We start from the raw sequence: 27,715 nt of genomic DNA on the forward strand, positions 1-27,715 counted from the left end.
GGGAGCCTCTGTTGTTGTAGTGGGAGTCACAGTGGTTGTTGTGGGAGTCGCTGTGGTTGTTGTGGGAGCTTCTGTGGTTGTTGTGAGGTAAGCTGTGGTTGTAGTGGGAGATGCTGTGGTCGTAGTGGGAGCTGATGCCGTTGTTATAACATCAGCTGTGGTTGTAGTGGGAGCCGCTGTGGTTGTAGTGGGAGCCGCTCTGGTTGTAGTGGGAGCCGCTGTGGTTGTTGTGGGAGCCGCTGTAGTTGTTGTGGGAGTGTCTGTGGTTGTTGTGAGAGCCTCTGTGGTTGTAGTGGGAGCAGCTGTGGTTGTAGTGGGAGCCACTGTGGTTGTAGTGGGAGCCGCAGTGGTTGTAGTGGGAGATGCTGTGGTCGTAGTGGGAGCTGATGTCGTTGCTATAACATCAGCTGTGGTTGTTGTGGAAGCAGATGGGGTTGTTGTGGGAGACGCTGTGGTTGTAGTGGGAGCCGCTGTGGTTGTTGTGGGAGCCACTGTGGTTGTAGTGGGAGCCGCAGTGGTTGTAGTGGGAGCCGCTGTGGTTGTAGTGGGAGACGTCGTGGTAGGGCCAGCAGTGGATGTTGTCACCTCAGCTTTTGTTGTTGATATGGGAGCTGTTGTAGTGGGAGACACTGTGGTTGTAGTGGGAGCCTCAGTGGTTGTAGAGGGAGCCGCTGTGGTTGTAGTGGGAGCAGCTGTGGTTGTAGTGTGAGCAGCTGTGGTTGTAGTGGGAGCCGCTGTGGTTGTAGTGGGAGCCGCAGTGGTTGTAGTGGGAGATGCTGTGGTCGTAGTGGGATACGCTGTGGTTGTTGTGGGAGCCGCTGTAGTTGTTGTGGGAGTCTCTGTGGTTGTTGTGGGAGCCTCTTTGGTTGTAGTGGGAGTCGCAGTGGTTGTTGTGGGAGTCGCTGTGGTTGTTGTGGGAGCCGCTGTGGTTGTTGTGGGAGCCGCTGTAGTTGTTGTGGGAGTCGCTGTGGTTGTTGTGGGAGCCAATGTGGTTGTAGTCGAAGCCGCTGTGGTTGTATTGGGAGCCGCTGTGGTTGTTGTGGGAGCCGCTGTTTTTGTAGTGGGAGCCGCTGTGGTTGTAGTGAGAGCCGTTGTGGTAGGGCCAGTAGTGGATGTTGTTACCTCAGCTTTTGTTGTTGATATGGGAGCTGTTGTAGTGGGAGACACCGTGGTTGTATTTGGAGCCGCTGTGGTTGTTGTGGGAGTCGCTGTGATTGTTGTGGGAGCCTCTGTGGGTGTTGTGAGGTAAGCTGTGGTTGTAGTGGGAGATGCTGTGGTCGTAGTGGGAGCTGATGCCGTTGTTATAACATCAGCTGTGGTTGTAGTGGGAGCCGCTGTGGTTGTAGTGGGAGCCGCTGTGGTTGTAGTGGGAGCCGCTGTGGTTGTTGTGGGAGCCGCTGTAGTTGTTGTGGGAGTCTCTGTGGTTGTTGTGAGAGCCTCTGTGGTTGTAGTGGGAGCCGCTGTGGTTGTAGTGGGAGCCACTGTGGTTGTAGTGGGAGCCGCAGTGGTTGTAGTGGGAGATGCTGTGGTCGTAGTGGGAGCTGATGTCGTTAATATAACATCAGCTGTGGTTGTTGTGGAAGCAGATGGGGTTGTTGTGGGAGACGCTGTGGTTGTAGTGGGAGCCGCTGTGGTTGTTGTGGGAGCTGCTGTGGTTGTAGTGGGAGACGTTGTGGTAGGGCCAGCAGTGGATGTTGTCACCTCAGCTTTTGTTGTTGATATGGGAGCTGTTGTAGTGGGAGACACTGTGGTTGTAGTGGGAGCCTCAGTGGTTGTAGAGGGAGCCGCTGTGGTTGTAGTGGGAGCAGCTGTGGTTGTAGTGGGAGCCGCTGTGGTTGTAGTGGGAGCCGCTGTGGTTGTAGTGGGAGCCACTGTGGTTGTAGTGGGAGCCGCAGTGGTTGTAGTGGGAGATGCTGTGCTCGTAGTGGGAGCTGATGTCGTTGTTATAACATCAGCTGTGGTTGTTGTGGAAGCAGATGGGGTTGTTGTGGGAGACGCTGTGGTTGTAGTGGGAGCCGCTGTGGTTGTTGTGGGAGCCACTGTGGTTGTAGTGGGAGCCACTGTGGTTGTAGTGGGAGCCGCAGTGGTTGTAGTGGGAGATGCTGTGGTCGTAGTGGGAGCTGATGTCGTTGTTATAACATCAGCTGTGGTTGTAGTGGGAGCCGCTGTGGTTGTAGTGGGAGCCGCTGTGGTTGTAGTGGGAGCCGCTGTGGTTGTTGTGGGAGCCGCTGTAGTTGTTGTGGGAGTCTCTGTGGTTGTTGTGGGAGCCTCTGTTGTTGTAGTGGGAGTCACAGTTGTTGTTGTGGGAGCCGCTGTGGTTGTTGTGGGAGCTTCTGTGGTTGTTGTGAGGTAAGCTGTGGTTGTTGTGGGAGCCGCTGTGGTTGTTGTGGGAGCCACAGTGGTTGTAGTGGGAGCAGCTGTGGTTGTAGAGGGAGCCGCTGTGGTTGTAGTGGGAGCCACAGTGGTTGTTGTGGGAGCAGCTGTGGTTGTAGAGGGAGCCGCTGTGGTTGTAGTGGGAGCCGCTGTGGTTGTAGTGGGAGCCGCTGTGGTTGTAGTGGGAGCCGCAGTGGTTGTAGTGGGAGACGTTGTGGTAGGGCCAGCAGTGGATGTTGTCACCTCAGCTTTTGTTGTTGATATGGGAGCTGTTGTAGTGGGAGACACTGTGGTTGTAGTGGGAGCCTCAGTGGTTGTAGAGGGAGCCGCTGTGGTTGTAGTGGGAGCAGCTGTGGTTGTAGTGGGAGCCGCTGTGGTTGTAGTGGGAGCCGCTGTGGTTGTAGTGGGAGCCACTGTGGTTGTAGTGGGAGCCGCAGTGGTTGTAGTGGTAGATGCTGTTGTCGTAGTGGGAGCTGATGTCGTTGTTATAACATCAGCTGTGGTTGTTGTGGAAGCAGATGGGGTTGTTGTGGGAGACGCTGTGGTTGTAGTGGGAGCCGCTGTGGATGTTGTTGGAGCCACTGTGGTTGTAGTGGGAGCCGCAGTGGTTGTAGTGGGAGCCGCTGTGGTTGTAATGGGAGCAGTTGTGGTAGGGCCAGCAGTGGATGTTGTCACCTCAGCTTTTGTTGTTGATATGGGAGCTGTTATAGTGGGAGACACTGTGGTTGTAGTGGGAGCCGCAGTGGTTTTAGTGGGAGCCACTGTGGTTGTAGTGGGAGCCGTTGTGGTAGGGCCAGCAGTGGATGTTGTCACCTCAGCTTTTGTTGTTGATATGGGAGCTGTTGTAGTGGGAGACATTTTGGTTGTAGTGGGAGCCGCAGTGGTTGTAGAGGGAGCCGCTGTGGTTGTAGTGGGAGCCACTGTGGTTGTAGTGGGAGCCGCTGTGGTTGTAGTGGGAGCCACTGTGGTTGTAGTGGGAGCCGCAGTGGTTGTAGTGGGAGATGCTGTGCTCGTAGTGGGAGCTGATGTCGTTGTTATAACATCAGCTGTGGTTGTTGTGGAAGCAGATGGGGTTGTTGTGGGAGACGCTGTGGATGTAGTGGGAGCCGCTGTGGTTGTTGTGGGAGCCACTGTGGTTGTAGTGGGAGCCGCAGTGGTTGTAGTGGGAGCCGCTGTGGTTGTAGTGGGAGCCGCAGTGGATGTTGTGGGAGTCGCTGTGGTTGTTGTGGGAGTCGCTGTGGTTGTTATGGGAGCTGATGTCGTTGTTATAACATCAGCTGTGGTTGTTGTGGAAGCAGATGGGGTTGTTGTGGGAGACGCTGTGGTTGTAGTGGGAGCCGCTGTGGTTGTTGTGGGAGCCACTGTGGTTGTAGTGGGAGCCGCTGTGGTTGTAGTGGGAGCCGCTGTGGTTGTAGTGGGAGCCGCAGTGGATGTTGTGGGAGTCGCTGTGGTTGTTGTGGGAGTCACTGTGGTTGTTGTGGGAGCTGATGTTGTTGTTATAACATCAGCTGTGGTTGTTGTGGAAGCAGATGGGGTTGTTGTGGGAGACGCTGTGGTTGTTGTGGGAGTCGCTGTGGTTGTTGTGGGAGCCGCTGTGGGTGTTGTGAGGTAAGCTGTGGTTGTAGTGGGAGTCGCAGTGGTTGTTGTGGGAGTCGCTGTGGTTGTTGTGGGAGTCGCTGTGGACGTTGTGGGAGTCGCTGTGGTTGTTGTGGGAGTCGCTGTGGTTGTTGTGGGAGCTGATGTCGTTGTTATAACATCAGCTGTGGTTGTTGTGGGAGTCGCTGTGGTCGTAGTGGGAGCTGATGTCGTTGTTATAACATCAGCTGTGGTTGTTGTGGAAGCAGATGGGTTTGCTGTGGGAGACGCTGTAGTTGTAGTGGGAGCCTCTGTGGTTGTTGTGGGAGCCAATGTGGTTGTAGTCGAAGCCGCTGTGGTTGTAGTGGGAGCCGCTGTGGTTGTTGTGGGAGCCTCTGTTTTTGTAGTGGGAGCCGCTGTGGTTGTAGTGGGAGCCGTTGTGGTAGGGCCAGTAGTGGATGTTGTTACCTCAGCTTTTGTTGTTGATATGGGAGCTATTGTAGTGGGAGACACCGTGGTTGTATTTGGAGCCGCTGTGGTTGTTGTGGGAGTCGCTGTGATTGTTGTGGGAGCCTCTGTGGGTGTTGTGAGGTAAGCTGTGGTTGTAGTGGGAGTCGCAGTGGTTGTTGAGGGAGTCGATGTGGTTGTAGTTGGAGCCACTTTGGTTGTAGTGGGAGCAGCTGTGGTTGTAGTGGGAGCCGCTGTGGTTGTAGTGGGAGCCGCAGTGGTTGTAGTGGGAGATGCTGTGGTCGTAGTGGGAGCTGATGCAGTTGTTATAACATCAGCTGTGGTTGTAGTGGGAGCCGCTGTGGTTGTAGTGGGAGCCGCTGTGGTTGTAGTGGGTGCCGCTGTGGTTGTTGTGGGAGCCGCTGTGGTTGTAGTGGTAGCTACTGTGGTTGTAGTGGGAGTCGCAGTGGTTGTTGTGGGAGTCGCTGTGGTTGTTGTGGGAGTCGCTGTGGTTGTTGTGGGAGCCGCTGTGGTTGTTGTGGGAGCCGCTGTCGTTGTTGTGGGAGTCGCTGTGGTTGTTGTGGGAGTCGCTGTGGTTGTTGTGGGAGCCTTTGTGGTTGTTGTGGGAGCCAATGTGGTTGTAGTCGAAGTCGCTGTGGTTGTAGTGGGAGCCGCTGTGGTTGTTGTGGGAGCCTCTGTTTTTGTAGTGGGAGCCGCTGTGGTTGTAGTGGGAGCCGTTGTGGTAGGGCCAGTAGTGGATGTTGTTACCTCAGCTTTTGTTGTTGATATGGGAGCTGTTGTAGTGGAAGACACCGTGGTTGTATTTGGAGCCGCTGTGGTTGTTGTGGGAGTCGCTGTGATTGTTGTGGGAGCCTCTGTGGGTGTTGTAAGGTAAGCTGTGGTTGTACTGGGAGTCGCAGTGGTTGTTGAGGGAGTCGTTGTGGTTGTAGTGGGAGCCATTGTGGTTGTAGTGGGAGCAGCTGTGGTTGTAGTGGGAGCCGCTGTGGTTGTAGTGGGAGCCGCAGTGGTTGTAGTGGGAGATGCTGTGGTCGTAGTGGGAGCTGATGCCGTTGTTATAACATCAGCTGTGGTTGTAATGGGAGCCGCTGTGGTTGTAGTGGGAGCCGCTGTGGTTGTAGTGGGAGCCGCTGTGGTTGTTGTGGGAGCCGCTGTAGTTGTTGTGGGAGTCTCTTTGGTTGTAGTGGGAGCCGCTGTGGTTGTAGTGGGAGCCGCTGTGGTTGTAGTGGGAGCCACTGTGGTTGTAGTGGGAGCCGCAGTGGTTGTAGTGGGAGATGCTGTGGTTGTAGTGGGAGCTGATGTCGTTGTTATAACATCAGCTTTGGTTGTTGTGGAAGCAGATGGGGTTGTTGTGGGAGACGCTGTGGTTGTAGTGGGAGCCGCTGTGGATGTTGTTGGAGCCACTGTGGTTGTAGTGGGAGCCGCAGTGGTTGTAGTGGGAGCCGCTGTGGTTGTAATGGGAGCAGTTGTGGTAGGGCCAGCAGTGGATGTTGTCACCTCAGCTTTTGTTGTTGATATGGGAGCTGTTATAGTTGGAGACACTATGGTTGTAGTGGGAGCCGCAGTGGTTTTAGTGGGAGCCACTGTGGTTGTAGTGGGAGCCGTTGTGGTAGGGCCAGCAGTGGATGTTGTCACCTCAGCTTTTGTTGTTGATATGGGAGCTGTTGTAGTGGGAGACATTTTGGTTGTAGTGGGAGCCGCAGTGGTTGTAGAGGGAGCCGCTGTGGTTGTAGTGGGAACAGCTGTGGTTGTAGTGGGAGCCGCTGTGGTTGTAGTGGGAGCCACTGTGGTTGTAGTGGGAGCCGCAGTGGTTGTAGTGGGAGATGCTGTGCTCGTAGTGGGAGCTGATGTCGTTGTTATAACATCAGCTGTGGTTGTTGTGGAAGCAGATGGGGTTGTTGTGGGAGATGCTGTGGATGTAGTGGGAGCCGCTGTGGTTGTTGTGGGAGCCACTGTGGTTGTAGAGGGAGCCGCAGTGGTTGTAGTGGGAGCCGCTGTGGTTGTAGTGGGAGCCGCAGTGGATGTTGTGGGAGTCGCTGTGGTTGTTGTGGGAGTCGCTGTGGTTGTTGTGGGAGCTGATGTCGTTGTTATAACATCAGCTGTGGTTGTTGTGGAAGCAGATGGGGTTGTTGTGGGAGACGCTGTGGTTGTAGTGGGAGCCGCTGTGGTTGTTGTGGGAGCCACTGTGGTTGTAGTGGGAGCCGCAGTGGTTGTAGTGGGAGCCGCTGTGGTTGTAGTGGGAGCCGCAGTGGATGTTGTGGGAGTCGCTGTGGTTGTTGTGGGAGTCGCTGTGGTTGTTGTGGGAGCTGATGTCGTTGTTATAACATCAGCTGTGGTTGTTGTGGAAGCAGATGGGGTTGTTGTGGGAGCTGATGTCGTTGTTATAACATCAGCTGTGGTTGTTGTGGAAGCAGATGGGGTTGTTGTGGGAGACGCTGTGGTTGTTGTGGGAGTCGCTGTGGTTGTTGTGGGAGCCGCTGTGGGTGTTGTGAGGTAAGCTGTGGTTGTAGTGGGAGTCGCAGTGGTTGTTGTGGGAGCCTCTGTGGTTGTTGTGGGAGCCAATGTGATTGTAGTCGAAGCCGCTGTGGTTGTAGTGGGAGCCGCAGTGGATGTTGTGGGAGTCGCTGTGATTGTTGTGGGAGCCTCTGTGGGTGTTGTAAGGTAAGCTGTGGTTGTAGTGGGAGTCGCAGTGGTTGTTGAGGGAGTCGTTGTGGTTGTAGTGGGAGCCATTGTGGTTGTAGTGGGAGCAGCTGTGGTTGTAGTGGGAGCCGCTGTGGTTGTAGTGGGAGCCGCAGTGGTTGTAGTGGGAGATGCTGTGGTCGTAGTGGGAGCTGATGCCGTTGTTATAACATCAGCTGTGGTTGTAATGGGAGCCGCTGTGGTTGTAGTGGGAGCCGCTGTGGTTGTAGTGGGAGCCGCTGTGGTTGTTGTGGGAGCCGCTGTAGTTGTTGTGGGAGTCTCTTTGGTTGTAGTGGGAGCCGCTGTGGTTGTAGTGGGAGCCGCTGTGGTTGTAGTGGGAGCCACTGTGGTTGTAGTGGGAGCCGCAGTGGTTGTAGTGGGAGATGCTGTGGTTGTAGTGGGAGCTGATGTCGTTGTTATAACATCAGCTGTGGTTGTTGTGGAAGCAGATGGGGTTGTTGTGGGAGACGCTGTGGTTGTAGTGGGAGCCGCTGTGGATGTTGTTGGAGCCACTGTGGTTGTAGTGGGAGCCGCAGTGGTTGTAGTGGGAGCCGCTGTGGTTGTAATGGGAGCAGTTGTGGTAGGGCCAGCAGTGGATGTTGTCACCTCAGCTTTTGTTGTTGATATGGGAGCTGTTATAGTTGGAGACACTATGGTTGTAGTGGGAGCCGCAGTGGTTTTAGTGGGAGCCACTGTGGTTGTAGTGGGAGCCGTTGTGGTAGGGCCAGCAGTGGATGTTGTCACCTCAGCTTTTGTTGTTGATATGGGAGCTGTTGTAGTGGGAGACATTTTGGTTGTAGTGGGAGCCGCAGTGGTTGTAGAGGGAGCCGCTGTGGTTGTAGTGGGAACAGCTGTGGTTGTAGTGGGAGCCGCTGTGGTTGTAGTGGGAGCCACTGTGGTTGTAGTGGGAGCCGCAGTGGTTGTAGTGGGAGATGCTGTGCTCGGAGTGGGACTTGATGTCGTTGTTATAACATCAGCTGTGGTTGTTGTGGAAGCAGATGGGGTTGTTGTGGGAGACGCTGTGGATGTAGTGGGAGCCGCTGTGGTTGTTGTGGGAGCCACTGTGGTTGTAGAGGGAGCCGCAGTGGTTGTAGTGGGAGCCGCTGTGGTTGTAGTGGGAGCCGCAGTGGATGTTGTGGGAGTCGCTGTGGTTGTTGTGGGAGTCGCTGTGGTTGTTGTGGGAGCTGATGTCGTTGTTATAACATCAGCTGTGGTTGTTGTGGAAGCAGATGGGGTTGTTGTGGGAGACGCTGTGGTTGTAGTGGGAGCCGCTGTGGTTGTTGTGGGAGCCACTGTGGTTGTAGTGGGAGCCACAGTGGTTGTAGTGGGAGCCGCTGTGGTTGTAGTGGGAGCCGCAGTGGATGTTGTGGGAGTCGCTGTGGTTGTTGTGGGAGTCGCTGTGGTTGTTGTGGGAGCTGATGTCGTTGTTATAACATCAGCTGTGGTTGTTGTGGAAGCAGATGGGGTTGTTGTGGGAGCTGATGTCGTTGTTATAACATCAGCTGTGGTTGTTGTGGAAGCAGATGGGGTTGTTGTGGGAGACGCTGTGGTTGTTGTGGGAGTCGCTGTGGTTGTTGTGGGAGCCGCTGTGGGTGTTGTGAGGTAAGCTGTGGTTGTAGTGGGAGTCGCAGTGGTTGTTGTGGGAGCCTCTGTGGTTGTTGTGGGAGCCAATGTGATTGTAGTCGAAGCCGCTGTGGTTGTAGTGGGAGCCGCAGTGGATGTTGTGGGAGTCGCTGTGGTTGTTGTGGGAGTCGCTGTGGTTGTTGTGGGAGCTGATGTCGTTGTTATAACATCAGCTGTGGTTGTTGTGGGAGTCGCTGTGGTCGTAGTGGGAGCCGCTGTGGTTGTTGTGGGAGCCGCTGTTTTTGTAGTGGGAGCCGCTGTGGTTGTAGTGGGAGCCGCAGTGGTTGTAGTGGGAGATGCTGTGGTCGTAGTGGGAGCCGCAGTGGTTGTAGTGGGAGATGCTGTGGTCGTAGTGGGAGCTGATGCCGTTGTTATAACATCAACTGTGGTTGTAGTGGGAGCCGCTGTGGTTGTAGTGGGAGCCGCTGTGGTTGTAGTGGGAGCCGCTGTCGTTGTAGTGGGAGCCTCAGTGGATGTTGTGGGAGTCGCTGTGGTTGTTGTGGGAGTCGCTGTGGTTGTTTTTGGAGCTGATGTCGTTGTTATAACATCAGCTGTGGTTGTTGTGGAAGCAGATGGGGTTGTTGTGGGAGACGCTGTGGTTGTTGTGGGAGTCGCTGTGGTTGTTGTGGGAGCCGCTGTGGGTGTTGTGAGGTAAGCTGTGGTTGTAGTGGGAGTCGCAGTGGTTGTTGTGGGAGTCGCTGTGGTTGTTGTGGGAGCCGCTGTGGTTGTTGTGGGAGCCTCTCTGGTTGTTGTGGGAGCCAATGTGGTTGTAGTCGAAGCTGCTGTGGTTGTAGTGGGAGCCGCAGTGGATGTTGTGGGAGTCGCTGTGGTTGTTGTGGGAGCTGATGTCGTTGTTATAACATCAGCTGTGTTTGTTGTGCGAGTCGCTGTGGTCGTAGTGGGAGCTGATGTCGTTGTTATAACATCAGCTGTGGTTGTTGTGGAAGCAGATGGGTTTGTTGTGGGAGACGCTGTGGTTGTAGTGGGAGCCGCTGTGGTTGTAGTGGGAGCCGCTGTGGTTGTTGTGGGAGCCGCTGTAGTTGGTGTGGGAGTCTCTGTGGTTGTTGTGAGAGCCTCTGTGGTTGTAGTGGGAGCCGCTGTGGTTGTAGTGGGAGCCGCAGTGGTTGTAGAGGGAGCCGCTGTGGTTGTAGTGGGAGCAGCTGTGGTTGTAGTGGGAGCCGCTGTGGTTGTAGTGGGAGCCGCTGTGGTTGTAGTGGGAGCCACTGTGGTTGTAGTGGGAGCCGCAGTGGTTGTAGTGGGAGATGCTGTGGTCGTAGTGGGAGCTGATGTCGTTGTTATAACATCAGCTGTGGTTGTTGTGGAAGCAGATGGGGTTGTTGTGGGAGACGCTGTGGTTGTAGTGGGAGCCGCTGTGGTTGTTGTGGGAGTCGCTGTGGTTGTTGTGGGAGCTTCTGTGGTTGCTGTGAGGTAAGCTGTGGTTGTTGTGGGAGCCGCTGTGGTTGTAGTGGGAGCCACAGTGGTTGTAGTGGGAGCAGCTGTGGTTGTAGAGGGAGCCGCTGTGGTTGTAGTGGGAGCAGCTGTGGTTGTAGTGGGAGTCGCAGTGGTTGTTGTGGGAGTCGCTGTGGTTGTTGTGGGAGTCGCTGGGGTTGTTGTGGGAGCCGCTGTGGTTGTTGTGGGAGCCGCTGTAGTTGTTGTGGGAGTCGCTGTGGTTGTTGTGGGAGCCGCTGTAGTTGGTGTGGGAGTCTCTGTGGTTGTTGTGAGAGCCTCTGTGGTTGTAGTGGGAGCCGCTGTGGTTGTAGTGGGAGCCACAGTGGTTGTAGAGGGAGCCGCTGTGGTTGTAGTGGGAGCAGCTGTGGTTGTAGTGGGAGCCGCTGTGGTTGTAGTGGGAGCCGCAGTGGATGTTGTGGGAGTCGCTGTGGTTGTTGTGGGAGCTTCTGTGGTTGCTGTGAGGTAAGCTGTGGTTGTTGTGGGAGCCGCTGTGGTTGTAGTGGGAGCCACAGTGGTTGTAGTGGGAGCAGCTGTGGTTGTAGAGGGAGCCGCTGTGGTTGTAGTAGGAGCAGCTGTGGTTGTAGTGGGAGTCGCAGTGGTTGTTGTGGGAGTCGCTGTGGTTGTTGTGGGAGTCGCTGTGGTTGTTGTGGGAGCCGCTGTGGTTGTTGTGGGAGCCGCTGTAGTTGTTGTGGGAGTCGCTGTGGTTGTTGTGGGAGCCGCTGTAGTTGGTGTGGGAGTCTCTGTGGTTGTTGTGAGAGCCTCTGTGGTTGTAGTGGGAGCCGCTGTGGTTGTAGTGGGAGCCACAGTGGTTGTAGTGGGAGTCGCAGTGGTTGTAGAGGGAGCCGCTGTGGTTGTAGTGGGAGCAGCTGTGGTTGTAGTGGGAGCCGCTGTGGTTGTAGTGGGAGCCGCAGTGGATGTTGTGGGAGTCGCTGTGGTTGTTGTGGGAGCTTCTGTGGTTGGTGTGGGAGTCTCTGTGGTTGTAGTGGGAGCAGCTGTGGTTGTAGAGGGAGCAGCTGTGGTTGTAGTGGGAGCCGCTGTGGTTGTAGTGGGAGCCGCAGTGGATGTTGTGGGAGTCGCTGTGGTTGTTGTGGGAGCCGCTGTGGTTGTAGTGGGAGCCACAGTGGTTGTAGTGGGAGCAGCTGTGGTTGTAGAGGGAGCCGCTGTGGTTGTAGTGGGAGCAGCTGTGGTTGTAGTGGGAGTCGCAGTGGTTGTTGTGGGAGTCGCTGTGGTTGTTGTGGGAGTCGCTGTGGTTGTTGTGGGAGCCGCTGTGGTTGTTGTGGGAGCCGCTGTAGTTGTTGTGGGAGTCGCTGTGGTTGTTGTGGGAGCCGCTGTAGTTGGTGTGGGAGTCTCTGTGGTTGTTGTGAGAGCCTCTGTGGTTGTAGTGGGAGCCGCTGTGGTTGTAGTGGTAGCTACTGTGGTTGTAGTGGGAGTCGCAGTGGTTGTTGTGGGAGTCGCTGTGGTTGTTGTGGGAGTCGCTGTGGTTGTTGTGGGAGCCGCTGTGGTTGTTGTGGGAGCCGCTGTAGTTGTTGTGGGAGTCGCTGTGGTTGTTGTGGGAGTCGCTGTGGTTGTTGTGGGAGCCTTTGTGGTTGTTGTGGGAGCCAATGTGGTTGTTGTCGAAGTCGCTGTGGTTGTAGTGGGAGCCGCTGTGGTTGTTGTGGGAGCCTCTGTTTTTGTAGTGGGAGCCGCTGTGGTTGTAGTGGGAGCCGTTGTGGTAGGGCCAGTAGTGGATGTTGTTACCTCAGCTTTTGTTGTTGATATGGGAGCTGTTGTAGTGGAAGACACTGTGGTTGTATTTGGAGCTGCTGTGGTTGTTGTGGGAGTCGCTGTGATTGTTGTGGGAGCCTCTGTGGGTGTTGTAAGGTAAGCTGTGGTTGTAGTGGGAGTCGCAGTGGTTGTTGAGGGAGTCGTTGTGGTTGTAGTGGGAGCCATTGTGGTTGTAGTGGGAGCAGCTGTGGTTGTAGTGGGAGCCGCTGTGGTTGTAGTGGGAGCCGCAGTGGTTGTAGTGGGAGATGCTGTGGTCGTAGTGGGAGCTGATGCCGTTGTTATAACATCAGCTGTGGTTGTAATGGGAGCCGCTGTGGTTGTAGTGGGAGCCGCTGTGGTTGTAGTGGGAGCCGCTGTGGTTGTTGTGGGAGCCGCTGTAGTTGTTGTGGGAGTCTCTTTGGTTGTAGTGGGAGCCGCTGTGGTTGTAGTGGGAGCCGCTGTGGTTGTAGTTGGAGCCACTGTGGTTGTAGTGGGAGCCGCAGTGGTTGTAGTGGGAGATGCTGTGGTTGTAGTGGGAGCTGATGTCGTTGTTATAACATCAGCTGTGGTTGTTGTGGAAGCAGATGGGGTTGTTGTGGGAGACGCTGTGGTTGTAGTGGGAGCCGCTGTGGATGTTGTTGGAGCCACTGTGGTTGTAGTGGGAGCCGCAGTGGTTGTAGTGGGAGCCGCTGTGGTTGTAATGGGAGCAGTTGTGGTAGGGCCAGCAGTGGATGTTGTCACCTCAGCTTTTGTTGTTGATATGGGAGCTGTTATAGTTGGAGACACTATGGTTGTAGTGGGAGCCGCAGTGGTTGTAGTGGGAGCCGCTGTGGTTGTAGTGGGAGCCGTTGTGGTAGGGCCAGCAGAGGATGTTGTCACCTCAGCTTTTGTTGTTGATATGGGAGCTGTTGTAGTGGGAGACATTTTGGTTGTAGTGGGAGCCGCAGTGGTTGTAGAGGGAGCCGCTGTGGTTGTAGTGGGAACAGCTGTGGTTGTAGTGGGAGCCGCTGTGGTTGTAGTGGGAGCCACTGTGGTTGTAGTGGGAGCCGCAGTGGTTGTAGTGGGAGATGCTGTGCTCGTAGTGGGAGCTGATGTCGTTGTTATAACATCAGCTGTGGTTGTTGTGGAAGCAGATGGGTTTGTTGTGGGAGCCGCAGTGGTTGTAGTGGGAGCCGCTGTGGTTGTAGTGGGAGCCGCAGTGGATGTTGTGGGAGTCGCTGTGGTTGTTGTGGGAGTCGCTGTGGTTGTTGTGGGAGCTGATGTCGTTGTTATAACATCAGCTGTGGTTGTTGTGGAAGCAGATGGGGTTGTTGTGGGAGACGCTGTGGTTGTAGTGGGAGCCGCTGTGGTTGTTGTGGGAGCCACTGTGGTTGTAGTGGGAGCCGCAGTGGTTGTAGTGGGAGCCGCTGTGGTTGTAGTGGGAGCCGCAGTGGATGTTGTGGGAGTCGCTGTGGTTGTTATGGGAGTCGCTGTGGTTGTTGTGGGAGCTGATGTCGTTGTTATAACATCAGCTGTGGTTGTTGTGGAAGCAGATGGGGTTGTTGTGGGAGCTGATGTCGTTGTTATAACATCAGCTGTGGTTGTTGTGGAAGCAGATGGGGTTGTTGTGGGAGACGCTGTGGTTGTAGTGGGAGTCGCTGTGGTTGTTGTGGGAGCCGCTGTGGTTGTTGTGGGAGCCGCTGTAGTTGTTGTGGGAGACGCTGTGGTTGTTGTGGGAGTCGCTGTGGTTGTTGTGGGAGCCGCTGTGGGTGTTGTGAGGTAAGCTGTGGTTGTAGTGGGAGTCGCAGTGGTTGTTGTGGGAGTCGCTGTGGTTGTTGTGGGAGCCGCTGTGGTTGTTGTGGGAGCCTCTCTGGTTGTTGTGGGAGCCAATGTGGTTGTAGTCGAAGCTGCTGTGGTTGTAGTGGGAGCCGCAGTGGATGTTGTGGGAGTCGCTGTGGTTGTTGTGGGAGCTGATGTCGTTGTTATAACATCAGCTGTGTTTGTTGTGGGAGTCGCTGTGGTCGTAGTGGGAGCTGATGTCGTTGTTATAACATCAGCTGTGGTGGTTGTGGAAGCAGATGGGTTTGTTGTGGGAGACGCTGTGGTTGTAGTGGGAGCCGCTGTGGTTGTAATGGGAGCCGCTGTGGTTGTTGTGGGAGCCCTTGTAGTTGGTGTGGGAGTCTCTGTGGTTGTTGTGAGAGCCTCTGTGGTTGTAGTGGGAGCAGCTGTGGTTGTAGTGGGAGCCGCTGTGGTTGTAGTGGGAGCCGCTGTGGTTGTAGTGGGAGCCACTGTGGTTGTAGTGGGAGCCGCAGTGGTTGTAGTGGGAGATGCTGTGGTCGTAGTGGGAGCTGATGTCGTTGTTATAACATCAGCTGTGGTTGTTGTGGAAGCAGATGGGGTTGTTGTGGGAGACGCTGTGGTTGTAGTGGGAGCCGCTGTGGTTGTTGTGGGAGTCGCTGTGGTTGTTGTGGGAGCTTCTGTGGTTGCTGTGAGGTAAGCTGTGGTTGTTGTGGGAGCCGCTGTGGTTGTAGTGGGAGCCACAGTGGTTGTAGTGGGAGCAGCTGTGGTTGTAGAGGGAGCCGCTGTGGTTGTAGTGGGAGCAGCTGTGGTTGTAGTGGGAGTCGCAGTTGTTGTTGTGGGAGTCGCTGTGGTTGTTGTGGGAGTCGCTGTGGTTGTTGTGGGATCCGCTGTGGTTGTTGTGGGAGCCGCTGTAGTTGTTGTGGGAGTCGCTGTGGTTGTTGTGGGAGCCGCTGTAGTTGGTGTGGGAGTCTCTGTGGTTGTTGTGAGAACCTCTGTGGTTGTAGTGGGAGCCGCTGTGGTTGTTGTGGGAGCTGATGTCGTTGTTATAACATCAGCTGTGTTTGTTGTGGGAGTCGCTGTGGTCGTAGTGGGAGCTGATGTCGTTGTTATAACATCAGCTGTGGTGGTTGTGGAAGCAGATGGGTTTGTTGTGGGAGACGCTGTGGTTGTAGTGGGAGCCGCTGTGGTTGTAATGGGAGCCGCTGTGGTTGTTGTGGGAGCCCTTGTAGTTGGTGTGGGAGTCTCTGTGGTTGTTGTGAGAGCCTCTGTGGTTGTAGTGGGAGCCGCTGTGGTTGTAGTGGGAGCCGCAGTGGTTGTAGAGGGAGCCGCTGTGGTTGTAGTGGGAGCAGCTGTGGTTGTAGTGGGAGCCGCTGTGGTTGTAGTGGGAGCCGCTGTGGTTGTAGTGGGAGCCACTGTGGTTGTAGTGGGAGCCGCAGTGGTTGTAGTGGGAGATGCTGTGGTCGTAGTGGGAGCTGATGTCGTTGTTATAACATCAGCTGTGGTTGTTGTGGAAGCAGATGGGGTTGTTGTGGGAGACGCTGTGGTTGTAGTGGGAGCCGCTGTGGTTGTTGTGGGAGTCGCTGTGGTTGTTGTGGGAGCTTCTGTGGTTGCTGTGAGGTAAGCTGTGGTTGTTGTGGGAGCCGCTGTGGTTGTAGTGGGAGCCACAGTGGTTGTAGTGGGAGCAGCTGTGGTTGTAGAGGGAGCCGCTGTGGTTGTAGTGGGAGCAGCTGTGGTTGTAGTGGGAGTCGCAGTTGTTGTTGTGGGAGTCGCTGTGGTTGTTGTGGGAGTCGCTGTGGTTGTTGTGGGAGCCGCTGTGGTTGTTGTGGGAGCCGCTGTAGTTGTTGTGGGAGTCGCTGTGGTTGTTGTGGGAGCCGCTGTAGTTGGTGTGGAAGTCTCTGTGGTTGTTGTGAGAACCTCTGTGGTTGTAGTGGGAGCCGCTGTGGTTGTAGTGGGAGCCACAGTGGTTGTAGAGGGAGCCGCTGTGGTTGTAGTGGGAGCAGCTGTGGTTGTAGTGGGAGCCGCTGTGGTTGTAGTGGGAGCCGCAGTGGATGTTGTGGGAGTCGCTGTGGTTGTTGTGGGAGCTTCTGTGGTTGCTGTGAGGTAAGCTGTGGTTGTTGTGGGAGCCGCTGTGGTTGTAGTGGGAGCCACAGTGGTTGTAGTGGGAGCAGCTGTGGTTGTAGAGGGAGCCGCTGTGGTTGTAGTGGGAGCAGCTGTGGTTGTAGTGGGAGTCGCAGTGGTTGTTGTGGGAGTCGCTGTGGTTGTTGTGGGAGTCGCTGTGGTTGTTGTGGGAGCCGCTGTGGTTGTTGTGGGAGCCGCTGTAGTTGTTGTGGGAGTCGCTGTGGTTGTTGTGGGAGCCGCTGTAGTTGGTGTGGGAGTCTCTGTGGTTGTTGTGAGAGCCTCTGTGGTTGTAGTGGGAGCCGCTGTGGTTGTACTGGGAGCCACAGTGGTTGTAGAGGGAACCGCTGTGGTTGTAGTGGGAGCAGCTGTGGTTGTAGTGGGAGCCGCTGTGGTTGTAGTGGGAGCCGCTGTTGTTGTAGTGGGAGCCACTGTGGTTGTAGTGGGAGCCGCAGTGGTTGTAGTGGGAGATGCTGTGGTCGTAGTGGGAGCTGATGTCGTTGTTATAACATCAGCTGTGGTTGTTGTGGAAGCAGATGGGGTTGTTGTGGGAGACGCTGTGGTTGTAGTGGGAGCCGCTGTGGTTGTTGTGGGAGCCACTGTGGTTGTAGTGGGAGCCGCAGTGGTTGTAGTGGGAGCCGCTGTGGTTGTAGTGGGAGCCGCAGTGGATGTTGTGGGAGTCGCTGTGGTTGTTGTGGGAGCTTCTGTGGTTGCTGTGAGGTAAGCTGTGGTTGTTGTGGGAGCCGCTGTGGTTGTAGTGGGAGCCACAGTGGTTGTAGTGGGAGCAGCTGCTGTTGTAGAGGGAGCCGCTGTGGTTGTAGTGGGAGCAGCTGTGGTTGTAGTGGGAGTCGCAGTGGTTGTTGTTGGAGTCGCTGTGGTTGTTGTGGGAGTCGCTGTGGTTGTTGTGGGAGCCGCTGTGGTTGTTGTGGGAGCCGCTGTAGTTGTTGTGGGAGTCGCTGTGGTTGTTGTGGGAGTCGCTGTGGTTGTTGTGGGAGCCTCTGTGGTTGTTGTGGGAGCCAATGTGGTTGTAGTCGAAGTCGCTGATGTTGTAGTGGGAGCCGCTGTGGTTGTTGTGGGAGCCTCTGTTTTTGTAGTGGGAGCCGCTGTGGTTGTAGTGGGAGCCGCTGTGGTTGTAGTGGGAGCCGCAGTGGTTGTAGTGGGAGATGCTGTGGTCGTAGTGGGAGCCGCAGTGGTTGTAGTGGGAGATGCTGTGGTCGTAGTGGGAGCTGATGCCGTTGTTATAACATCAGCTGTGGTTGTAGTGGGAGCCGCTGTGGTTGTAGTGGGAGCCGCTGTGGTTGTAGTGGGAGCCGCTGTGGTTGTTGTGGGAGCCGCTGTAGTTGTTGTGGGAGTCTCTTTGGTTGTAGTGGGAGCCGCTGTGGTTGTAGTGGGAGCCGCTGTGGATGTTGTTGGAGCCACTGTGGTTGTAGTGGGAGCCGCAGTGGTTGTAGTGGGAGCCGCTGTGGTTGTTGTGGGAGCCGCTGTAGTTGTTGTGGGAGTCGCTGTGGTTGTTGTGGGAGTCGCTGTGGTTGTTGTGGGAGCCTCTGTGGTTGTTGTGGGAGCCAATGTGGTTGTAGTCGAAGTCGCTGATGTTGTAGTGGGAGCCGCTGTGGTTGTTGTGGGAGCCTCTGTTTTTGTAGTGGGAGCCGCTGTGGTTGTAGTGGGAGCCGCTGTGGTTGTAGTGGGAGCCGCAGTGGTTGTAGTGGGAGATGCTGTGGTCGTAGTGGGAGCCGCAGTGGTTGTAGTGGGAGATGCTGTGGTCGTAGTGGGAGCTGATGCCGTTGTTATAACATCAGCTGTGGTTGTAGTGGGAGCCGCTGTGGTTGTAGTGGGAGCCGCTGTGGTTGTAGTGGGAGCCGCTGTGGTTGTTGTGGGAGCCGCTGTAGTTGTTGTGGGAGTCTCTTTGGTTGTAGTGGGAGCCGCTGTGGTTGTAGTGGGAGCCGCTGTGGATGTTGTTGGAGCCACTGTGGTTGTAGTGGGAGCCGCAGTGGTTGTAGTGGGAGCCGCTGTGGTTGTAGTGGGAGCCGTTGTGGTAGGGCCAGCAGTGGATGTTGTCACCTCAGCTTTTGTTGTTGATATGGGAGCTGTTGTAGTGGGAGACATTTTGTTTGTAGTGGGAGCCGCAGTGGTTGTAGAGGGAGCCGCTGTGGTTGTAGTGGGAGCAGCTGTGGTTGTAGTGGGAGCCGCTGTGGTTGTAGTGGGAGCCGCTGTGGATGTTGTTGGAGCCACTGTGGTTGTAGTGGGAGCCGCAGTGGTTGTAGTGGGAGCCGCTGTGGTTGTAGTGGGAGCCGTTGTGGTAGGGCCAGCAGTGGATGTTGTCACCTCAGCTTTTGTTGTTGATATGGGAGCTGTTATAGTGGGAGACACTGTGGTTGTAGTGGGAGCCGCAGTGGTTTTAGTGGGAGCCACTGTGGTTGTAGTGGGAGCCGTTGTGGTAGGGCCAGCAGTGGATGTTGTCACCTCAGCTTTTGTTGTTGATATGGGAGCTGTTGTAGTGGGAGACATTTTGGTTGTAGTGGGAGCCGCTGTAGTTGGTGTGGGAGTCTCTGTGGTTGTTGTGAGAGCCTCTGTGGTTGTAGTGGGAGCCGCTGTGGTTGTAGTGGGAGCCACAGTGGTTGTAGAGGGAACCGCTGTGGTTGTAGTGGGAGCAGCTGTGGTTGTAGTGGGAGCCGCTGTGGTTGTAGTGGGAGCCGCTGTTGTTGTAGTGGGAGCCACTGTGGTTGTAGTGGGAGCCGCAGTGGTTGTAGTGGGAGATGCTGTGGTCGTAGTGGGAGCTGATGTCGTTGTTATAACATCAGCTGTGGTTGTTGTGGAAGCAGATGGGGTTGTTGTGGGAGACGCTGTGGTTGTAGTGGGAGCCGCTGTGGTTGTTGTGGGAGCCACTGTGGTTGTAGTGGGAGCCGCAGTGGTTGTAGTGGGAGCCGCTGTGGTTGTAGTGGGAGCCGCAGTGGATGTTGTGGGAGTCGCTGTGGTTGTTGTGGGAGCTTCTGTGGTTGCTGTGAGGTAAGCTGTGGTTGTTGTGGGAGCCGCTGTGGTTGTAGTGGGAGCCACAGTGGTTGTAGTGGGAGCAGCTGCTGTTGTAGAGGGAGCCGCTGTGGTTGTAGTGGGAGCAGCTGTGGTTGTAGTGGGAGTCGCAGTGGTTGTTGTTGGAGTCGCTGTGGTTGTTGTGGGAGTCGCTGTGGTTGTTGTGGGAGCCGCTGTGGTTGTTGTGGGAGCCGCTGTAGTTGTTGTGGGAGTCGCTGTGGTTGTTGTGGGAGTCGCTGTGGTTGTTGTGGGAGCCTCTGTGGTTGTTGTGGGAGCCAATGTGGTTGTAGTCGAAGTCGCTGATGTTGTAGTGGGAGCCGCTGTGGTTGTTGTGGGAGCCTCTGTTTTTGTAGTGGGAGCCGCTGTGGTTGTAGTGGGAGCCGCTGTGGTTGTAGTGGGAGCCGCAGTGGTTGTAGTGGGAGATGCTGTGGTCGTAGTGGGAGCCGCAGTGGTTGTAGTGGGAGATGCTGTGGTCGTAGTGGGAGCTGATGCCGTTGTTATAACATCAGCTGTGGTTGTAGTGGGAGCCGTTGTGGTTGTAGTGGGAGCCGCTGTGGTTGTAGTGGGAGCCGCTGTGGTTGTTGTGGGAGCCGCTGTAGTTGTTGTGGGAGTCTCTTTGGTTGTAGTGGGAGCCGCTGTGGTTGTAGTGGGAGCCGCTGTGGATGTTGTTGGAGCCACTGTGGTTGTAGTGGGAGCCGCAGTGGTTGTAGTGGGAGCCGCTGTGGTTGTAGTGGGAGCCGTTGTGGTAGGGCCAGCAGTGGATGTTGTCACCTCAGCTTTTGTTGTTGATATGGGAGCTGTTGTAGTGGGAGACATTTTGTTTGTAGTGGGAGCCGCAGTGGTTGTAGAGGGAGCCGCTGTGGTTGTAGTGGGAGCAGCTGTGGTTGTAGTGGGAGCCGCTGTGGTTGTAGTGGGAGCCGCTGTGGATGTTGTTGGAGCCACTGTGGTTGTAGTGGGAGCCGCAGTGGTTGTAGTGGGAGCCGCTGTGGTTGTAGTGGGAGCCGTTGTGGTAGGGCCAGCAGTGGATGTTGTCACCTCAGCTTTTGTTGTTGATATGGGAGCTGTTATAGTGGGAGACACTGTGGTTGTAGTGGGAGCCGCAGTGGTTTTAGTGGGAGCCACTGTGGTTGTAGTGGGAGCCGTTGTGGTAGGGCCAGCAGTGGATGTTGTCACCTCAGCTTTTGTTGTTGATATGGGAGCTGTTGTAGTGGGAGACATTTTGGTTGTAGTGGGAGCCGCTGTAGTTGGTGTGGGAGTCTCTGTGGTTGTTGTGAGAGCCTCTGTGGTTGTAGTGGGAGCCGCTGTGGTTGTAGTGGGAGCCACAGTGGTTGTAGAGGGAACCGCTGTGGTTGTAGTGGGAGCAGCTGTGGTTGTAGTGGGAGCCGCTGTGGTTGTAGTGGGAGCCGCTGTTGTTGTAGTGGGAGCCACTGTGGTTGTAGTGGGAGCCGCAGTGGTTGTAGTGGGAGATGCTGTGGTCGTAGTGGGAGCTGATGTCGTTGTTATAACATCAGCTGTGGTTGTTGTGGAAGCAGATGGGGTTGTTGTGGGAGACGCTGTGGTTGTAGTGGGAGCCGCTGTGGTTGTTGTGGGAGCCACTGTGGTTGTAGTGGGAGCCGCAGTGGTTGTAGTGGGAGCCGCTGTGGTTGTAGTGGGAGCCGCAGTGGATGTTGTGGGAGTCGCTGTGGTTGTTGTGGGAGCTTCTGTGGTTGCTGTGAGGTAAGCTGTGGTTGTTGTGGGAGCCGCTGTGGTTGTAGTGGGAGCCACAGTGGTTGTAGTGGGAGCAGCTGCTGTTGTAGAGGGAGCCGCTGTGGTTGTAGTGGGAGCAGCTGTGGTTGTAGTGGGAGTCGCAGTGGTTGTTGTTGGAGTCGCTGTGGTTGTTGTGGGAGTCGCTGTGGTTGTTGTGGGAGCCGCTGTGGTTGTTGTGGGAGCCGCTGTAGTTGTTGTGGGAGTCGCTGTGGTTGTTGTGGGAGTCGCTGTGGTTGTTGTGGGAGCCTCTGTGGTTGTTGTGGGAGCCAATGTGGTTGTAGTCGAAGTCGCTGATGTTGTAGTGGGAGCCGCTGTGGTTGTTGTGGGAGCCTCTGTTTTTGTAGTGGGAGCCGCTGTGGTTGTAGTGGGAGCCGCTGTGGTTGTAGTGGGAGCCGCAGTGGTTGTAGTGGGAGATGCTGTGGTCGTAGTGGGAGCCGCAGTGGTTGTAGTGGGAGATGCTGTGGTCGTAGTGGGAGCTGATGCCGTTGTTATAACATCAGCTGTGGTTGTAGTGGGAGCCGCTGTGGTTGTAGTGGGAGCCGCTGTGGTTGTAGTGGGAGCCGCTGTGGTTGTTGTGGGAGCCGCTGTAGTTGTTGTGGGAGTCTCTTTGGTTGTAGTGGGAGCCGCTGTGGTTGTAGTGGGAGCCGCTGTGGATGTTGTTGGAGCCACTGTGGTTGTAGTGGGAGCCGCAGTGGTTGTAGTGGGAGCCGCTGTGGTTGTAGTGGGAGCCGTTGTGGTAGGGCCAGCAGTGGATGTTGTCACCTCAGCTTTTGTTGTTGATATGGGAGCTGTTGTAGTGGGAGACATTTTGTTTGTAGTGGGAGCCGCAGTGGTTGTAGAGGGAGCCGCTGTGGTTGTAGTGGGAGCAGCTGTGGTTGTAGTGGGAGCCGCTGTGGTTGTAGTGGGAGCCGCTGTGGATGTTGTTGGAGCCACTGTGGTTGTAGTGGGAGCCGCAGTGGTTGTAGTGGGAGCCGCTGTGGTTGTAGTGGGAGCCGTTGTGGTAGGGCCAGCAGTGGATGTTGTCACCTCAGCTTTTGTTGTTGATATGGGAGCTGTTATAGTGGGAGACACTGTGGTTGTAGTGGGAGCCGCAGTGGTTTTAGTGGGAGCCACTGTGGTTGTAGTGGGAGCCGTTGTGGTAGGGCCAGCAGTGGATGTTGTCACCTCAGCTTTTGTTGTTGATATGGGAGCTGTTGTAGTGGGAGACATTTTGGTTGTAGTGGGAGCCGCAGTGGTTGTAGAGGGAGCCGCTGTGGTTGTAGTGGGAGCAGCTGTGGTTGTAGTGGGAGCCGCTGTGGTTGTAGTGGGAGCCACTGTGGTTGTAGTGGGAGCCGCAGTGGTTGTAGTGGGAGATGCTGTGCTCGTAGTGGGAGCTGATGTCGTTGTTATAACATCAGCTGTGGTTGTTGTGGAAGCAGATGGGGTTGTTGTGGGAGACGCTGTGGATGTAGTGGGAGCCGCTGTGGTTGTTGTGGGAGCCACTGTGGTTGTAGTGGGAGCCGCAGTGGTTGTAGTGGGAGCCGCTGTGGTTGTAGTGGGAGCCGCAGTGGATGTTGTGGGAGTCGCTGTGGTTGTTGTGGGAGTCGCTGTGGTTGTTGTGGGAGCTGATGTCGTTGTTATAACATCAGCTGTGGTTGTTTTTGAAGCAGATGGGGTTGTTGTGGGAGACGCTGTGGTTGTAGTGGGAGCCGCTGTGGTTGTTGTGGGAGCCACTGTGGTTGTAGTGGGAGCCGCAGTGGTTGTAGTGGGAGCCGCTGTGGTTGTAGTGGGAGCCGCAGTGGATGTTGTGGGAGTCGCTGTGGTTGTTGTGGGAGTCGCTGTGGTTGTTGTGGGAGCCGCTGTGGTTGTAGTGGGAGCCCCTGTCATTGTTGTAACATCAGCTGTGGTTTTAATGGGAGCAGCTATGGTTTTAGTGGTAGCCGTTGTGGTTGTAGTGGGAGATGCTGTGGTTGTAGTGGGAGCCGCTGTGGTTGTAGTGGGAGCCCCTGTGGTCATTGTGGTTGCCGCAGTGGTTGTAGTGGGAGCATCGTTGGTTGTTGTGAGTGCTTCGGTGGTTGTTGTGGGGATGGTTGTGGTTGTTGTGGGATCAGCTTTGGTTGTTGTTGTAGAATCTGCGGTTGTTTTGGAGTCAGCTGTTGTGGTTGTTGGAGCTGCTGTTGTTGTTGAAGGGATGGCTGTAGTTGTAGCCACAGCTGTAGTTGTCATATAATCAGATGTTGTAGTTGTGGAAAAGGTTGCTGTTGTTTTGGGAGCAACTTTAGATGTTGTAGCCACAGCTGTAGTTGTTGTAGCAGCAGCCACTATTGTTGTTGTGGGAGATGCTGTGGTTGTTGTAGGTGCAGCTGTGGTCATTGTAATACCGGCTGTGGTTGTATTGGGAGCAACTGTATTTGTTGTTGGAACAGCTGGGGTTGTTGTAGGGGAAGCTGTTGTGGTTGTGGGAGATTCTTTAGGTGTTGTCGGAGAAGATGTGGTTGTTGTGGGTGCATCGTTGGTTGTTGTGGGTGATTCTGTGGTTGTTGTTGGTGCAGCTGTGGTTGTTGTGGGGGCAGCTGTGGTTGTTGTGGGGGAAGATGTGGTTTTCGGAGCTGCTGTAGGTGTTGTCGGAAAAGATGTGGTTGTTGCCACCTCTCCCGAGTCCGTTTTGGAGTTGCAGTGATGAGACAAGAATGTAACTACCAATTGGATACAACGAAATTGGGGAGAAAAAAGGGTATAAAAATATATTTTTTTTAATAATTAGTAGTTTTTTGGGGTATCTGTACTTTACTTGACTATTTATATTTTTGACAACTTTTACTTTTACTTCAATTCATTCATTTTTTCTCCATACATTTTCCCTGACACCCAAAAGTACTCATTACATTTTGAATGCTTAGCAGGAAAGTGAAATGGTCCAATAACACACTTATTAAGAAAACATCTCTACTGCCTCTGATCTGGCGGACTCACTAAACAGTGTGCCCCTGGTTGTGTGTGACTATTCATATGTAAAAATAAATAAATAAAATAAAATAAATGACAAGAAAATGGTGCCATCTGGTTTGCTTAATATAAGGAATTAGAAATGATTTATACTTTTGTTACTTAATAATGTTTAGCAATTACATTTACTTTCGATACATAAGTATATTTAAACCCAAAAATCTTTTAGACTTTTACTCAAGTAGTATTTTACTGGGTGATTTTCACTTTTATTTGAGTCATTTTCTATTAAGGTATCTTTATTTTTCTCAAGTATGACAATTGGGTATTTTGTCCACCACTGTGCCCAGGACCTCATCCAATATGTATTGAGAAGGAGGTAAGGAGGGAGGACACAAGGAATCAAGGAAATGCAATTGATATTTTCCCAAGTTTAAATGTTGGGACGCTTAAATGTTGGGTCTTGTGTCCCTGGCAATAACTTTGGCTTTGCATCCATTTATTTTAGTGCTGTGTTAAATGGCATAAATATAATATTTTAATACAGCCATGTTTTCTATAAATAACCAAGTTGATGCCTGACGTGTGATATGCTGAGCCAGCAAGTCCATTTAAAAAAAAAAAAATTGCCACTTATTTCAAGGTATGTAGCCAAGGCGGTGAAATTATGATTCAATGCAATAATTGCATGCACGCAGGTGCGGCGTGCCACAGACAAGTTTAGTTGGTCCGTATCTAGTTTGTGTGGGAACATTATGACAGTTTCCCCTTGCTTCTTCTCTACTGCACTGTATTTCTGGATTCCAGGACTGGACAGCCAGCCATGCATTGTTGAAGCTGTCTGCTGGTAATTGGCTAGTAGTATTCAATAATGACAAGACAAACGTAATTGAAAAGCCAACTGACATTTACTCCTGAGGTGCTGACCTGTTGCACCCTCTACAACCACTGTGATAATCATTATTTGACCCTGCTGGCCATCTATGAACGTTTGAACATCTTGGCCTTGTACTGTTATAATCTCCACCCGGCACTGCCAGAAGAGGACTGGCCACCCCTCTGAGCCTGGTTTTCTCTTTAGGTTTATTCCTAGGTTACAGCCTTTCTAAGGAGTTTTTCCTAGTCACCGTGCTTCTACATTGCTTGCTGTTTGGGGTTTTAGGCTTGGTTTCTGTATAGCACTTTGAGACGTGCTGATGTAAAAATGGCTTTATAAAAACATTTGATTGATTGAATTAGCATCTCTATTTTATGTGGAGGAACTTTTGTCAAGTGTCTGGCATTTCATGTATAGCTAGCTAGCTATAGTTAGCTTGAGGCAAGGCAGAAGCAGTGGCACTTTTCATCATAAATCACTAATATTTTTGAGAAAATGACATCACTGCTTTGTTTGCAATTGAAAAAACCTGAACCATCTATAACCAATCAGGTTTGAATAACCTAAACGTGTTTTATGGTTGTGACAGACTATACACCCATGTGAGTGACTCAAGCTGTTGAGAATTTTGAACATGACAACATTCAAGCAACCGAAAACCGGAAGGTAGCTATCTAACTATTTCCCAGTTCAGACAATCATTTTTTTTTTTTTTTTTTCCTTTATTTAACTAGGCAAGTCAGTTAAGAACAAATTCTTATTTTCAATGACGGCCTAGGAACAGTGGGTTAACTGACTGTTCAGAACGACAGATTTGTACCTTGTCAGCTCGGGGATTTCAACTTGCAACCTTTCTGTTACTAGTCCAACTCTCTAACCACTAGGCTACCCATCTAAGAAAGCTAGCTAGCTAGATATCTATCCTGCATAACTTTTTCCCTTGTTTGTCAGTCTCTAATGCTAGCTAGCTATCCAGTTCCAACCTGCCTGGCTGCACACCCACCAACTAGCAGTGTGCAACTAGCTAGCTACATATTTGTAGTACAGAGGTTACATTCTTGAATTCAAAGTTGTATATTAGTAGAGCTGTGGCAAGGATTCATTATCCAACCAGTTAAGATGATATAAATATGTTTTAAACCTAAAACTGTAGCATCTTGAAGCAAAAATAAAAAAATTGTAGGATCACATTGTAGGATTTGATGAATTGATTTGCAAATTATGGTGGAAAATAAGTATTTGGTCAATAACGAAAGTTTATCTCAATACTTTGTTATATACCCTTTGTTGGCAATGACAGAGGTCAAACGTTTTCTGTAAGTCTTCACAAGGTTTTCACACACTGTTGCTGGTATTTTGGCCCATTCCTCCATGCAGATCTCCTCTAGAGCAGTGATGTTTTGGGGCTGTTGCTGGGCAACACAGACTTTTAACACAGACTTTTAACTTTTCTATGGGGTTGAGACTGGCTAGGCCACTCCAGGACCTTGAAATGCTTCTTACGAAGCCACTCCTTCGTTGCCCGGGCGGTGTGTTTGGGATCATTGTCATGCTGAAAGACCCAGAGATGAGGCTAGAGGGCTAGAGGGCTAAAGCCTGTGTTGGTTGTTTCTCAGATAGAGCTGATGGTTATGTCCTGTATTTTGGTTAGTGTTGAGAGAGATGATTAGTGTGTACTATGTTAGTTGTTGCTAAGGAGCTTTTTGGTAGGTCCTATGTTTGTTGCAGAGAGAGCTTATTAGTATGTCCTGTGTGTGTAAATAGGACGCAGTGTTTTGATTATTGACATTGTTTTTGTTATTCTGTTTTTGTTCCCAGGGGGGAAGGGGAAGGCACCTTGGGAGTGCTTAGGCAAGAGGCCTGCAGGCATACATATACCCGTAGTATATACTGTCTATGCACACTAGGTAAGACCTGAGTGGACCATCCCCTGTATTTTGATTAGTGCACCAGGTGGTGTTAGTTAGGTAAGTAGTGGGTAGGCAGGTAAGGTAGGAGCGGGGGCTTTGATATTTACTTTCTTTGCTTTGGTTCTGTTCAGCCCCTTTTCCCCAACATTACCATGTGACGGAACAAATTCATAGTAAACGGTAAATGATCTGCCTTTTGTCATCCTTACTCACACCTTTACAGTCCTATACCTCTTTCACTCCACGGGGAGTTGAGTTGTAGCAGGGTGTTGCGTTCCCTCTTCCTAGAGGCGTACTTAACATAATGGGGGCTCATCCGGGAATTCATGAAAAGGCTTAGGCTTGTCTGAGGAAAAGCGACCTGAACGAGGCACTGATGACGTAATCGTTCGGCCTTCAAAACGAGGCGCACCAAAGACAGTCTTGTGTGTCAAAGCGTACTCATCTGCCAACACAGCTGCCTGGGCCAATGTCGCCACTTTCTGTTCATTTAAATGAACAACAATTATATCAGGGAGTTTGCTGTTAAAATCCTCCAACAGCATCAACTCCCGAATATCAGCGATTAAACAGAGACTCTTTGTCCCTTGCAAACTCAACAAACGTACGTTGAGTGGGTTTCTTGTGGTTCCTGAAGCGCTGCCTATAAGCATCAAGCACCAGCTCATAAGCCCGCAACACGGTAGTTTTAACTGTATCATAGTGTAAACTGTCTTCCAGGGAGAGAGCAGCTACTACTTCCTGGGCTTTCCCAGACAATTTACATTGCAACAGGAGCAGCCAAATCTCGAGTGGCCAATGCAGCACTGCGGCCACGCGCTCAAATGCAGAGAAATAGGAATCAACTTCCGACTCTCGAAATGGAGGGACTAAAGCTATATTTCTACTCACATCGAAGTGGGCTTGGAGTTGCACTGAAGCCAGTGTCTAGCACCAGTTGTCGGATCCTCACCTCCTTGTCGATTTCCATTCTAATTTCTAGATCATACTGCATCTGTATCTTTTTGCTCAATTTTTAAATGGGCCAGCCTCACCTTTAGCCTCGCGGTCCCGTCTGAACGACTCGAAGCAGAAGATAAAGGGTAAAATCGGGGCAATGTAAAGGGGGTACGAGCAACCCCTTCCTACGCCCTCAAAAGAGCAGATCACACCAGACATCCCAGGAATATTTCTGAACTGATAGTTTTGTAAAGAGGAATGGTCCAACATTCTTCCTGACCATTATGCAGGTCTGATCCGCAACTACAGAAAACATTTGGTTGAGGTTATTGCTGCAAAAACGAGGGTCAACCAGTTATTACATCCAAGGGTTCACATACCTTTCCCACCCTGCACTGTGAATGTTTACAGTGTTCAAGAAAGACATGAAAACGTATAATAGTTTGTGTGTTATTAGTTTAAGCAGACTGTGTTTGTCTATTGTTGTGACTTA

At 53.1% G+C, this 27,715-nt stretch overlaps 1 protein-coding gene across 1 annotated transcript; it reads right to left on the reverse strand.

Annotated features, from left to right (window-relative positions):
- Window positions 1-5,164: 5,164 nt before the first annotated feature.
- LOC149975158 (uncharacterized) lies at window positions 5,165-27,253 on the reverse strand. Its single transcript, XM_090209692.1, has 4 exons — window positions 27,175-27,253; window positions 15,906-17,198; window positions 11,071-15,182; window positions 5,165-5,302 (listed from the first exon to the last, which is right to left on the reverse strand). Exons 1-4 carry the CDS (start codon window positions 27,251-27,253, stop codon window positions 5,165-5,167), a joined length of 5,622 nt encoding a protein of 1,873 aa, XP_090065818.1.
- Between the last annotated feature and the right edge of the window lie 462 nt (window positions 27,254-27,715).

The sequence above is a fragment of the Oncorhynchus mykiss genome, chromosome 19, assembly GCF_057628025.1.
Source record: "Oncorhynchus mykiss isolate SJ-2025 chromosome 19, ASM5762802v1, whole genome shotgun sequence".
Classification (NCBI taxonomy): Eukaryota; Metazoa; Chordata; class Actinopteri; order Salmoniformes; family Salmonidae; genus Oncorhynchus; species Oncorhynchus mykiss.